Consider the following 13852-nt stretch of genomic DNA (forward strand, 5'->3'; position numbering starts at 1 on the left):
ACCCGCAGCTTAGTAAATCTAGCCCTCAGACTCTCTTTTGTAGTACTTATATGTTTGTTTCTACATTCACCTACTGACTTTTTATGATTTTCTCAATTTTTTCTTTTCCTCCACCTTACCATCCACATACCACTTACACCAAACGTTTACCCCGCACATAGGCCGATACCCATGCTACCTACACTTCCAGGTCGCTCAGGAACACCACAGCGATATCATTTTTTTGCAGTTTTGACTATGTCTACTATCCTGTGGTGAATTGCTACCTTTATGTATCCACTTTTTGCCTGTTATTGTTTGCACTACTGTCAGTGGTAGAAGTGGCGGTGTATTTGGTGGTATGCAGTTGGGCCACTCCTGCTGCCTTCATTGTAAAACTATCAAATCCCACTCACTTAGTTTCCATACCACCACTTCTAAATGTCCACTTTGACCACTGTTTACTATTTTATGTGAAAAACAAAAACTCTTTAAAATAAAATAGAACTTTATAAATAAGTCATCTGCATTTTCACCTGTCATTGTGTATTTATATTATGCAATTTAATTCATTCCTTTAGAACGACTGTATTTTCGTGGACCCATGTTGTTACTTTACGATTTAAGAATTTTTTCATGGCACGTACAACCACTTGAGGGACAGCGCTTCACAATTTTGAAGACACAAAAGTAGCAAAACTTAAAAACAGATTTAGGAAACAGGTTTAGTTAAGTTTTAGTAGTTTAAAGGAAAGATGGCACTTTGGGCAAAATATAGAAATACAACTGTTCTTTTCTGTTTTAACACAATTATTAGACATTAAAACATTTATTGGTGTATTGAATAAAATACTATACTTGGGGATAGCATCCGCATTACAAACTATACATAACTTTTTACAAAATTACAAATTTACACTTTTTAAGGTATTTCTTACCTTTAATTGTATTTTCAAGTATATATTTAGTTTCCTTTTTAGGATTTCCACTGTATAAAAACTAGTTAAAGATGGGACAGGTAGGAAATTTCTACCTATTAGGTAAGATCTCTGATTATGACCAATTTACCGCCCTTACGAAGAATGACCTCTACATAGCACTCTGCTGTATACTTTTTACTCTTACTCTCATGGTTTCTCTTATGAGGAGTGACATGAGCACAATGTTTGTAGCCAGGTAATTGTTACCATCAGAAATTAAAGGATGACCCCACAACACTGTCAGTCCGTATTCTGATATTTGAAAAATGGAACTGATGTGTTTTTCTTAACCCCAACAGGATCAGCTTCAGATACTGTATACAGTAGGAGTAAATGTTCCTGCAGAAAGGTAATGTACAGGAGAGAAAATGCCCATTTTCTTCAATCTAGTAGATCTATGTTTAAAATGGTAACAGTATTTCAGTAATTTAATTTATGATTAAAAAATAAATGTATAGCTTTCTTGTATATTTCTTTCTGAAACATCAGAAGTGATAATTAGTTCAGTACATATTACTCATTAACCTTACAATTTGAACTTAAAGTGTATCTGTCATGCAGTTTTTAAAAACCTACCATTAAGTACAGCCTGAGTAATTATAGTGCATACCTCCCAACATGTCAGTCCCCGGCAGGGGGCGTGGACCTTTTGATGACATCACATAATGTTTCTCTGGAGCACATGTACTTGTCCCTGCATCTGCTATGGATGTAATAATGCCCCCAAGTAGGTTTCTATGTTGAGCTGAAATCTACAGAAAACTGGGTTTCGAGCTGTCTGTTCCTAACCCACTAACATGAAGGCTGATTGGTACTTTAACAGTTTTTTGGAAACAAATGTGAAATATTTATTGTATTTTTAAAATGGTGCATAACATCTGTGATTGTATAGAAACACAGCCACTTCCAACTATTGGGGTTGAAATACTTTCATGTCTAATTGATTATTATGATTCGTATCATTGTGTGCATTATAACACTCAACACTTTTATTTTGACTTAAATTATTTGGTCAATACATGTCCTATTTTTCCCGTTTTTCATGTGAGTGTCATCTGTCAGTGTGTACACCTTGTCCTCAGAGCAGTAACTAGACATTTTAGTGCCCTAGGCGAGAAATAGCACTGGTGCACCCCCCCTTATCTTAGTAGGTGTCTATCCCAGCCATGACGAAATCTCGGCATTGCGGCCTGGGATGTCACACTGCCCTAGTTACAAACCCAATTTGAATAATAAATAAAAACAAGACAAGAAGAAAACCAAAATGATTAAAATAAGATTGTGCTTACCTGCCATACTCAAGGCAGCCACCAGGACTCCATCAACATCAGATGAGGAGGAAGAAGGTATGAAGGAAAAAGAAGGGGTATATGTGAGGGGCACAGGGGAAAAGTGAGTGTTGGGGCAAATGGTAGAAGAAGGTGGGGAGATAGATAAAACAAAGGGTGTGCAAAGTAACACAGGGGGAGACAGAGTTGCACAAGATTAAAAACAGACACAAAGTGGGGGTAAGAGATGCACAGATGCAGACAGATAAGACAGAGATGCAAAGACACACATACAAAACTGCAGACAGAGAGGAAAACACAAGAGGGGAGAAGAGACAGGCAGACAGAAACACGGTGGGGAGTGAGGGGGGGAGGGGTACAAGTTTACTTACCGACAGCAGAAAGTCAGGGGAATCTTTGCAGGTATCATGTGACCAGGAGCAGAGAGGTCAGGGGGGCGAGCCTGTGCAGTGTGCACATGAAGAGGCCACGCCCCCTGCATAATGAGAGTGGTCGCATGCTGCCTCTATACAGGAACAGGCAGCATGCAGCCAATTGTATAGAGATATGGAGGGAAGAGGAAGGGAGAGGGCGATTTTGCTAGGGGGACATTTCTAGCACAGTACAAATGGCAGGCGGCCATGGCGCCCCCTTGGCTTTGCGCCCTGGGCAGTCGCACCGGCCGCACCACCCTCCTTACAGCTCTGCTTGTCGTGTGATACTCTGAATATTGTGCTTTGTTTAGTACACATGTGAATCATTCAGTGTCAGACATAAAGAGCTCCGCAGAGACACAGATCAGTACCCTGTTCTTTACCTTCTTCCTTTGTTTCCCCACTGTGTACAGTTCCTCTCACAATCAATACTTTAACATGTATGTTATCTGGAGCTCAGTGCTCTTTGCTACCAAAAGGGAAATATTGTGTGGTATTTGTAATACTTCTGATTAATACACCTAACCAAATAAACGGATAAAACGATGTTCGTACTTATATCCGTTAGTAATAAGTTGTTTTATTACGTCCAGAACCAAAAATAAGCTGATTCTGGTGCTCTTGGCTGACACAGAGTTATCTTTATACCACACTGTTTTACATATTAAACCTCTCCCAATACTCACTGACCACTTTCACAGTGAAAAATAAATGCTTTTTTTGTATTTTCTCAATAGCATGCAAATAGAATCCAAACTATGCTCAATGAGACATGGTAGTCAGTTAAATTTGACATAATTAATTAAGAATCCCGTTACACATACAGTAGTCCATTTGAATAAATTGTTTCTTTTTTCAATGATATGTATTGTTAGTTATACAATCAATATGAACATTCTGTGGTAGACACTTAAGTGGTCTATTTTTAGCATTTGGAAATGTTGGAATGTCCATGTACACCCTAAACCGCTTGGAGCATGTTAATGGTTCTTAAAAGGAGATTGTTTAAATAAAAAGGGAAATGCTTCTGTGGCTTACCACTGGAGATGGACTTTTACTATATATCCACAGTACGTCACAGGCGGGAGTCTGCTAACTGCTGGTTATGCTACCAGGAGTATTCCATAGTCAGTCTGCCTTGGCCAGTTGTTTGCGTTCTCAATATGGCTGCTTTACAAATGTTCAAAAGCACAATGTTTTATGACGTTATGTGCCAGTTTTTGCACAAATACATCAATTTTTCTGGGTGCAAATGGCAAGACGGCAGCTTCGGCTGGAGATTTGGCTTTGTGGGACAATATCATTTAAGTAAAGCCTGGAGGGAGCCCAAGAAAAAGCACTAAAGAGGACTAAAATTTTCTTACCACCTCTGAGGCAGAGTCTTGTCCTATGCTTTCAATGGGATACATTCAGCACTTTTGTGGAAAGCTTTTTTCCTAGGTTCACTTTGCTGACTAGTAAAACTTTCAAAACACAGACTGTATTTTAGTGGGGGGAAAAAATGTAAAAGTAAAAATAATGAAGGGGTTTATCTTAAAGGGATTATAGGGTTATGATTTCTAGCATGCACATTGTGCAGGTGGATCTGCACAATACAAAGCTAGGCACAGATGGGTAAGCACCTTCAGGTATGTTTAGTGGACAAAAAGGATCATTAGCATAAAGCAACATAAATCTGCATTTTGTGCAGTTTGTAATTAGTCTTAATGCCTCATAATCTGACATGTCACGTTGTGTATGGAGGGACATTCTCCCCTTGTGACACAGTGGCTGTGTGAAACAAGCTAGTCACATATAATCATACATCTGACAAGGTCTCTCATCAAGTTCCTCATGAAGGAAGAGAAGTGGGTCAAACACTATTCCTAAATGGATGTTGATACTGTAAATGTTTGTAGTATACATGTGAATCATTCAGAATTCTATGTGAAATATTGGTCTAAACAGTTGGTAAGTTGGGTAGAGAATCAAAAATGATCCTAAATGTAGAGTCCCTGTGGAGCTGACTAATTCAGCATTGTGGCTCATAATTTAAGACTTTGTAATACAGGATATGTGTTTGAAAGTAACCACATTAAGTTGAGTGCAACACATCAAACCAACAGTGTTAACCATTCTGCTTGATGGTCTGGGCATGTCATAAGTGAGTTCATGCTCTCTCCACTGCAGAAGCAATTCTGAGAATATGAGACTTTATAAAGCAGATCTAGGAATGTTCCTCTTTAGGGTCATAATTGTAATTAACAGGGGTCCATCAAGGCGTTGAGGAACCATTATAAATAAAAGATACTAATAATGAAACAATTTTCCATGCAATCCGTGTACAATGCTTCTCCCTCTCCCAGGTCACACCTCTCTGCTGGGAAAATAATGGACATTGTGTTTAGGGATTTGGATTGTGTCCTGTTGTTGGATTACATAGAACACTAGAAAACAATTGCCCTGTATTATTTAAACAATGCCATCTAGGAAACACAGTGCTGAAACCCAACTAAAGGTGTCTCTTTTCTACATAACAATGCCCATGTGTCTTAAAGTTACAAAGATGTATTTCTGTAATGAGTGACTATGGCTTTGAAATATTTGACCATCCACCCTACTGATCTGACCTCTCACTCACACAATGATTATTTTATCTTCTGAAACAGAAAAAAACAAAAACTTGCGTGGTCTTTTGTTGTCCAGAGACAATGAGGTGAAGTGTGCTGCTCCTCAGTATAATGTTTGTATTTTCTCTGTATGTACACAATTTAAGGATTGTGTGGAACTCATGAGTGGTATATTGAGAAACAGTGAGAAAATTCTCATTCTAGCTTCACTCATCGTCCTATAGATGGTCTCCTAAAGTGGTATGTTAGGTACGGAGCAGAAGTGTTTTTTTAATGAATCTAAACAAATTTACAAAAAATAAATTTGCAAAGCATGCTATATCTTACCCCACAACTGCCATAGTCTTGCAGCATATACTCTTCAGTAAAGTTAATTATAATTGGTGTATTTTAATGTTCCTAATGGACATAGTTTTATGTTGTCTGGACTAAAGCACAGATGGAGCAGTTTCACCTTTCCTAGGAAACAACAACTTCTGAACTACTGGACCCAGATAATTGTTGCTGGAACATATCCTTAGACCTGGGTGATTGAAGAAACAAACAAACCTGTTTTTGTCTTTCAGGATTTCTCAGCTCCTGTCATTTGCTACGACTCTCTGCTCTCAAGAATCTGCCACCCTTGGGCTTCCAGATTTCCCAGCAGACAATTTGGCAGCAGCCATTAGCATTTTGGTAAACCTCTTAATGTCTTTAAATAATTAATACAAGTCTTGTATTCATACATAATGAATATTATCAGGCAGCTGTCTGCATTGGCCAAATTTTGGGCCTCCTGAGACATTGCCATGTTTATATTTATGAATGTTCTATTAGCACATTTCTGTGACTAAATTCTGCATTTGAGGTTTATCAAATGAGATGACTGAGCTTTCTAACAGACTCGTAAGCTCACTGTGTTCTATTTGAAGCCGTGCAGATTTACTCTACATACATTGTTGGACATTTACAAAAACAGGTGCATGAAAAAAATGTCCTGTAACCATTCAATACTAACTGTCATTTTCTAGTTATGGTTTGAAAATGGAAGTAACATCTGATTGGTTGCGTCTGCCACCCAATACAGAGAGCATCCTTGTGTCCCCCACCCAATACAGAGAGCATCCTTGTGTCCACCATCCAATACAGAGAGCATCCTTGTGTCCACCACCCAATACAGAGAGCATCCTTCTCTGTAGAGGTGTGCGCTTGCTCCCCTCCTCTGACTCCCTTTGTGCCGGCTGTCTGTTTCCCCTTCCTTTAGGATGTTAGCTCTTATGAACAGTGCCCTTCTCCCTCCTGTCTCTCTACCTTCTCTTCTGCTCCAACTCCATTATATTTGCTTTGCCTGGAGTCTCTGAAGTCTTGGTAGTACTCGTTTATTGTTCTGTACTGTTATTCCCTGTACTGTCCATTGTTTGTACTGTGTTTGGCAATGCGGAAACCTTGTGGCGCCTTATAAATAAATAATAATAATAATAATCCTTGTGTCCACCACCCAATACAGAGAGCATCCTTGTGTCCACCACCCAATACAGAGAGCATCCTTGTGTCCACCACTCAATACAGAGAGCATCCTTGTGTCCACCACCCAATACAGAGAGCATCCTTGTGTCCACCACCCAATAAGGGGGCATCCTTGTGTCCACCACCCAATACAGAGAGCATCCTGGTGCCGGCCGCCCAATACAGAGAGCATCCTGGTGCCCGCCACCCAATACAGAGAGCATCCTGGTGCCCGCCACCCAATACAGAGAGCATCCTTGTGCCCGCCACCCAATACAGAGAGCATCCTTGTGTCCGCCACCCAATACAGAGAGCATCCTTGTGTCCGCCACCCAATACAGAGAGCATCCTTGTGTCCGTCACCCAATACAGAGAGCATCCTTGTGTCCTCCACCCAATACAGAGAGCATCCTTGTCTCGACCACCCAATACAGAGGTGGATTACAGCACCTTTTTCCGGTGCATCAGTTTTCATAAATCTTCCCCTGTGTCATCACAAACTATGATCCAGACAAGTGTGGCCTATCCATGTTAGTATGTTGATTAGACCATTCAAATCAGTCAGTACCTAGATACATGACAGAGGAAGGGCAGTGGAGGAAACATGCATGGTAACAGAGAGTGATGGTGGAGCAAGAGACAGGGAGAGCTATAATTGATATAGTAATAGCTAACAAACAATTAAATGGAACAAAGAAAAATGTTTAATTGCTCTCATATAGTATCAAGCTCCTAATAAAATTCCCACTTTTTTTACTCATTTATAATAAATGGAGAGGGATAGTGTTTAATATATTTAGTTTGAACAATGTTGGTTGGATTATGCTCTACCAACTGAGATGGCTTTTCGTCTGGGTAAAGACACCACAGAGACAATGAAAGCTGTCCAGGAGCATTTGGTTTTCTAATGTTTGTAAATAGGCTGACAGATCAGAATGACTTGATTCATTTATGGAGATCTCTCTCGTTGTTTACTCTGCCCACAGCCATTAAATATGAAGTTGAGCAGCCTCACAGTTGGGATAGCTGTTAGGATTGTTATGATACTAGATATTAACATCAAGCATTTCATGGAGAGTTAATGGTATGTCTAAAAATACATCTGTAAAGTGTTTAGTGCCACTCAGTCCTTGTTAAGACATTACAGCTAGACTTGTTTATGTAGTGAGTGCTATAAATACGTTGCATTGACTTTATGGTGGTCATGTCTGGCTTTCCAGGAATACCATCCTGTTGTACTCTCAGTGAGCACCCTGATGTATTACATGTTCTGTGTGTACAGTCTGAAACAGAGCAAACCCGTCATTTGTATAGAAGGGACTCTTACATCACTGCTGTGTTATCCTGTGCTTTTCATTTTGTCATCCAGGGTCCTAATATATTTGTCTTTTTATAACCTAAGAATGCATTTCCTATGATGTCCTCCAAGCATACTATACAAAGGCTCTATCCTTACAGCGTGTTGTTGGGGAAAGAAGGCAGGACAGCTGTGGAGGATGCATTAAAGGTAAATGATTGTGTGCCTTCCAGTAGGACAGCTTGTGGTAAACACTTGGTTGGCTAATGTTCTGTTTAGTTGCCATTGTTCCTAAATTCCACGATTCAAAGATCTGACACTGGAAAATTCCCTGCTTTACAACGCAGAACAACTGTCCAGTACAATTCTCTTATTCTGTATATTTAATGCAAGCCTCACTGTCTGTTCCTATGCTCTGGGCCTTCGAGGTTAGTACTTATTAATGTAAGAAACTCTGAATCTATACAGTGCATGAATTGCTTAGATACACTGGCTCAGAAGCAAAATGCCCCTGGAAATGATTTGAAAAAATTAGCGAATATGTCAATGGCCCACTGCAGTGCTTCACAGAGTCCACAATAATGGACGGATGTACTAGGATTTCAGTAATAACATAATTCAAACATGTGATTTTCTTTTGTATTTGTTCCCTACCTTTAGCATAATTTTCTGTTCATGCAGCTTATGTGATGTTTTATGATACTTTTGTGAAGGTTTCAGTGCTATTCATGTACCGTATTGCTCTTTATCTCTTAGCACTGGTGTAGACACTTTTTACCATTGAGTTTGCTGGTAACACCTCTCTCGTGGCCTCAGGCCTCATGTACATGTGATGGGCGCCATATTTATACCATACACAGTATCCTGGCAGGGTTACCTGGATCGCCTGACCCAGTGGTAATCGGATTATCGATTACCACTATTCCGACAGCTAGGATTCCTACATAAAATCCTGATGGCAGAAGAAGACGAATGAAATAGAAGCAGACTTACCTGAAAAACGATGAGGGAGATGTCCGATGGCACCGCAGGCTGGCAGGCGGCGATTCCGACTGGAGACCTGTCCGGCACTGCAGGGTGACGTGGACGCGGCTAACTTCAATGTTAATTTAAAACGGCAATGTCCAGACCCCGCAGGCAAACTGCTTGAACACTGTCTGCTTCTACTTCATTCGTCTTCTTCTGCCATCAGGTTTTTTATGTAGGAATCCCAGTTGAATACTTCTAATCACTCAACCGTACCCAACCCGCAGCTGGTTCATGTTTGTGAAATAAAAGCTTAATCTGTACCCGTCGGTGGCAGACAATGTTCATGAATGCAACCTTTATTAGGAACTAGTGTCATCACAGAGAGACTGAGGTACTTTATGCCTCGTACCTTAGTGATGTCACTAGTAATAAATTGGTAGGTTTACTATTGGACCAGCCTACAGAATGGCTGCATCCTTTGTGTGGCAATGAAAGGGACACTTTCATTTTGTTTCAGAATGATGAACTCTCAGCTGTGATTGGACAACTGTGAAATAGATCTGTATTTGATACTATTTTTCAGATTGATTTATCGAATAGATGATCCTGTTGATGAGAGCATTCTTTATTTTATATTCTGTTACTGTTCTGTTTCCTAATGTTCTGCATTGTTTTTCAGAGGTTTGAGCTGTCTGACTCTGGAAGGTCTCCTGTTTCCCTGAGAATTCTGAAAGTAGAGCCAGCACAAACTGCTGATAGCCCTCAAGTAGCAGTCAGTATCGGAGCTGGTGACAAGGACATCTCAATAGAGGTTAATATTATTATTTGTGTTGCTAACTGATCCAAATGTGTTATGTAATTTGTATAATCCTACTTTAGACAAGCTTTCCCTTATGTGGCAGTTCTGCTGTTTAGTTGGAAGCTGTGGGGATTGTTTATTTATCCCAAACCCCCCTTAAACCTTGAATTCTCTGTTTCTAATTTAGGAAATGAAAGAATGATATTTGTGAGTGGGAATATTTTGTGCATAGACTGGAGCTGTTGAAACAAGAATTTGTACTATTCTATTAATAGATAGTGGATAAACATAGAATGGGAGGCTATTAATTGGATGACAATCAGCCCATCACTTGGTAGGCCTTTTCATAATATTAATAAACACCAAAGTTTATGTTGCTTTTTAGTCGCCACCAAAAGGCAGCGCTTGAGTCTCCGTGTTACAGCTCATTACTCCATTACTGGTTTACTCTGAACTCCATTTACAGTTCAGAGTAAACCAGCTAGAAGGTGCAATTTTGCAACTTGACAAAATCATGTTGCTCTGCAAGGGGGGCAAATGTAAAAGTTATTTAGCGCTGCTCGGTACATACAAAGCAGGCAGTATTTTCCCTGTATACAGAAATGTTTTCCATTTACACCCTTTGGTTTGCAACAGCCGGGTGTAAATTCTCAACTTTTAGCTGGATTTGCTCCTTACTCTAAATCAGACCCTGCATTTCATTTTTATACATTAACCAAATATTTTGTTCAAAAAGATAAGCCACAATGGTCATCTTTGAGCAGATATTTTGAGAAATGTTGTTTTACTTGACAATGGACTGGCAATGTATAGCTCATTGTAACATTTTATACATTTATTGTCCCAATTTACATTGCAAACAAAAATCTCAGGTTTTATCAGTAACCATAATAGGTTCATCATAACATCCAGATACTTATTTGATTTCAACCTTGCAATGATTCCAAGTTCTCCCTGACTAGTAAAGTATTGTAAGTGAGTTAATATCTATTACTATTATTTCTTCATAGGTGGCAGCGGGCACCCGGCCTTTGCAGTTGCATTCTGGATCATCGCAGTTCATTAGGACCAGCACGCATGAGCAACTACTGGCAGAGATGATGCAGTCTCATATGGTGAAAGACATGTGTCTGATCGGAGGAAAGGTTAATATTGCTTATTTATTCTTCCATTGAAAGACTGTCACAATACATAAAAAGAGGGTATCACAGCACATTTTTGTTATGTGGCACCTGTGAGATATACAAAAAACTCATGGTAGAGCATTACTAAGTACTGTTTTATGAGTTTACCTTCTCTTGCTGCTGCCATTGCTTCTGGTTTTTATATGTAATTATTTTCAGATTTCAGATACATTGGGTCGCTTGCACTGAACTGTGTACTTTTATTTATATCATGTGACTAGATTGAGAAATGGTATTCCATAGAATGCAGAGGTTCGCGCCACTTTAGTGCCACCTTTTTCTGTAGCTTATGTTGATATCTTGTGCAAATAGCAAATCTCTGTTTAGTGCTTTAGATATTGTTACATATTTGGCAGAGGGATCCAAACTATGGGAAACAAATCCTTGCCTAGAATTTCCCAAGCCTCCCATATAATTGATCCCACAACTGTACTTTGTATGATTGAGTACACTGCTTATATCCATTGATAACCATTCAATGCTTCAATTGAGTTTTCCTTTTGAGAGTTGCAGAATTGATGTCAGTTAATGAGCAAGTCCTCAATGGGTATTTATGTATGTCTCCCTAAATACTCAAATGTTATTGCTATGATATTAGCTCATTTATATTTGTGATGTTGACATATGCATATGACACAAGAATTGCATGAAGAACCTGCAGAGAAAAAAATGGGCAACGATAGTGTGAATGATTTTACACAAAAGAACCAAAATATACAGTATAAATGAGTATAAATTTGTGAACCTCACATAATAACTGGTCTTTCTCTCCACATTTGTCCACAACATATATCCAATTCAGATAGTTGTATTCCTTCTACAGCAAAAATAAGACTGCTTGTCAGTTTTGGAGGAAAACTGGAAAACACCTTATGTGTTTTGGGGCACTCAGAGGATAATAGAATTACATTAAAACATATCCAAATTTTATTAGTATCAATTAAAATAATAACACTTAATATGAAGTTAGCAGTAGTGAAATATTAAAAACAAGTACATGACATATTAGACCAGAAATAAGTAACTGTTCAGACCGATAGCTTAACTATCGGAACGCGCTGTTTCTCCAAAACATTAATTATGTGATGGATGCTGAATGGAATAGAGAGCTATCATAGTTTCTCTACCTAGGTGCATCTCATATAAGGCTAAATTGAAGATCTAATAATCATATAGCCACAAGTAGAAAGGCATCTCCTTCCAAAATTAGTTATGTCATTATGTTTCATATGAACTGAAGAAACCTTCAGTCGAGACTCCTATTATTGTTATAGGGTTAGATGGTATGTCCCTGCTGTATACACAGATTTTTTATCCTCCCCTTTCCCAACAACATTCACACGTGAGGGGGAAAAATCGCTTGTTAGATCATCAAAATATAGTATGATAATTGAACAAAGCTACTAATCTTTCAGAAGGAAGCCATAATAAGCTAGATTTAGAAGTAGCTGCTATGTCTATATTTTGAATAGCTGAGGAGTCTGTTTCTGAATAAATAGCTGATATAAGGGACGGCAAAAGTATAACCCTATGGAACCCTAAAGCATCCAAATATAACACGAATATAGTGTAATGAAAACAGAGGAGAAGCAGCACGTGTAACGCCGACGCGCGTTTCACTCTGCTAAGCTTTATCAAGGCAACCCAACCCGGCGCTTCAATAGGCTATTTATAATGAAAGAACCGCCCACTGGTACACGTCACAATGGGCGGTTACTATGGCAACCTTAAACAGTCATTGCTCTCGGCATTGTCAGCCCGCCTACTATTATGCGTCATAGTGAGCGGTTACTATAACAACACTGAGCGCTCATTACTAACACCATTCCAGAGGCATTTACTCATGAAAAAGGTAAGATTAGAATAAAACAGCAAACGGAGGATAATGAGGAAAACATAATAATCGGACTGCCTGAGAGTATATTGTCAGATCCTAATTTGATGACATAATGCACTTAGTCCATTCAATTATTTTGTCATTAACAATGTTCATGATACATATTATACATAAACAAGAGCCAAAAGAAAAGGAAAAATGAAGGATAGTATAATAAACACTATCTAAGATATTAAAATGATATCCACTCTGTTTTCAGTTGTCAGTTTTGACAGATATAGTGCACTGGCAGAAAGGAAGTTCTCCCTATGAATAAGATAATATTGGCAATCCTCTTCCTGATTTCAAGCATGTTAGGTGGCGCCATACTTTTTATGAATGCAATAAATACATTTACAAAACAAGTGGTCTTGAACTCTGAATTTTACATTTGTTTTCATAATACATAACATTTGTTTTTTAGGGATGTGGTAAAAGTGTGATTGCCAAGGAATTTGCTGATATGCTCGGATATGAAGTTGAACCTGTCATGTTATATCAGGTAAACTTCTCTGCTTATCTAATGATTTTGTAATCTCTGAGCCATTTGTAAAATCCAGTAACCAAGGTTACTTGTGGTTTTTGTTTCTAGCTGCCCCGTTACAACACAGAGTACCCTGTCGCCCCCAGGACTTATGCACAGAGTTACATGTGAGGGTCAGATCAGGTGAGCTCAAGGAGTGAAAATAAACAGACACCAGGATCAGAATCAGACCAGACTAGAAGTAGCACTCAATCAGCAGGGAAAGCCATGGTCATATCTAGGCAGAGGTCAGAAGGCAACCAGAGATTAGATCATTTATGTAAGGATTCAGAGAATACATGAAGTATTAATCAGTGCACATACCGAAGTCATATCACTGGGCAACAAAATAGGCATGTACAACTACATAGGCTCAGCCAGTGGCAAGGTGCAAAAAGGACAGAACCATGTATATAACCATGTTTTATACCTAAAACATGGTGAACAGC

General features: G+C 39.0%; 1 protein-coding gene across 4 annotated transcripts in view; it reads left to right on the forward strand.

Annotated features, from left to right (window-relative positions):
* VWA8 (von Willebrand factor A domain containing 8) overlaps positions 1-13852 on the forward strand; it is a 278034-nt gene that overhangs the window by 59048 nt on the left and 205134 nt on the right. For all 4 annotated transcript variants that reach the window (XR_012688656.1, XM_075199773.1, XM_075199771.1 and 1 more), the window contains 6 exons: positions 1259-1308; positions 5837-5945; positions 8158-8262; positions 9701-9832; positions 10831-10965; positions 13305-13382. Coding sequence is in view for 3 of the 4 variants with exons in the window: in XM_075199773.1 (XP_075055874.1) it covers positions 1259-1308; positions 5837-5945; positions 8158-8262; positions 9701-9832; positions 10831-10965; positions 13305-13382 (609 nt within the window). In the remaining variant the exon portion in view is untranslated. The remainder of the gene's footprint in view (positions 1-1258; positions 1309-5836; positions 5946-8157; positions 8263-9700; positions 9833-10830; positions 10966-13304; positions 13383-13852) is intronic.

Source organism: Mixophyes fleayi, chromosome 2, assembly GCF_038048845.1.
Source record: "Mixophyes fleayi isolate aMixFle1 chromosome 2, aMixFle1.hap1, whole genome shotgun sequence".
Classification (NCBI taxonomy): Eukaryota; Metazoa; Chordata; class Amphibia; order Anura; family Limnodynastidae; genus Mixophyes; species Mixophyes fleayi.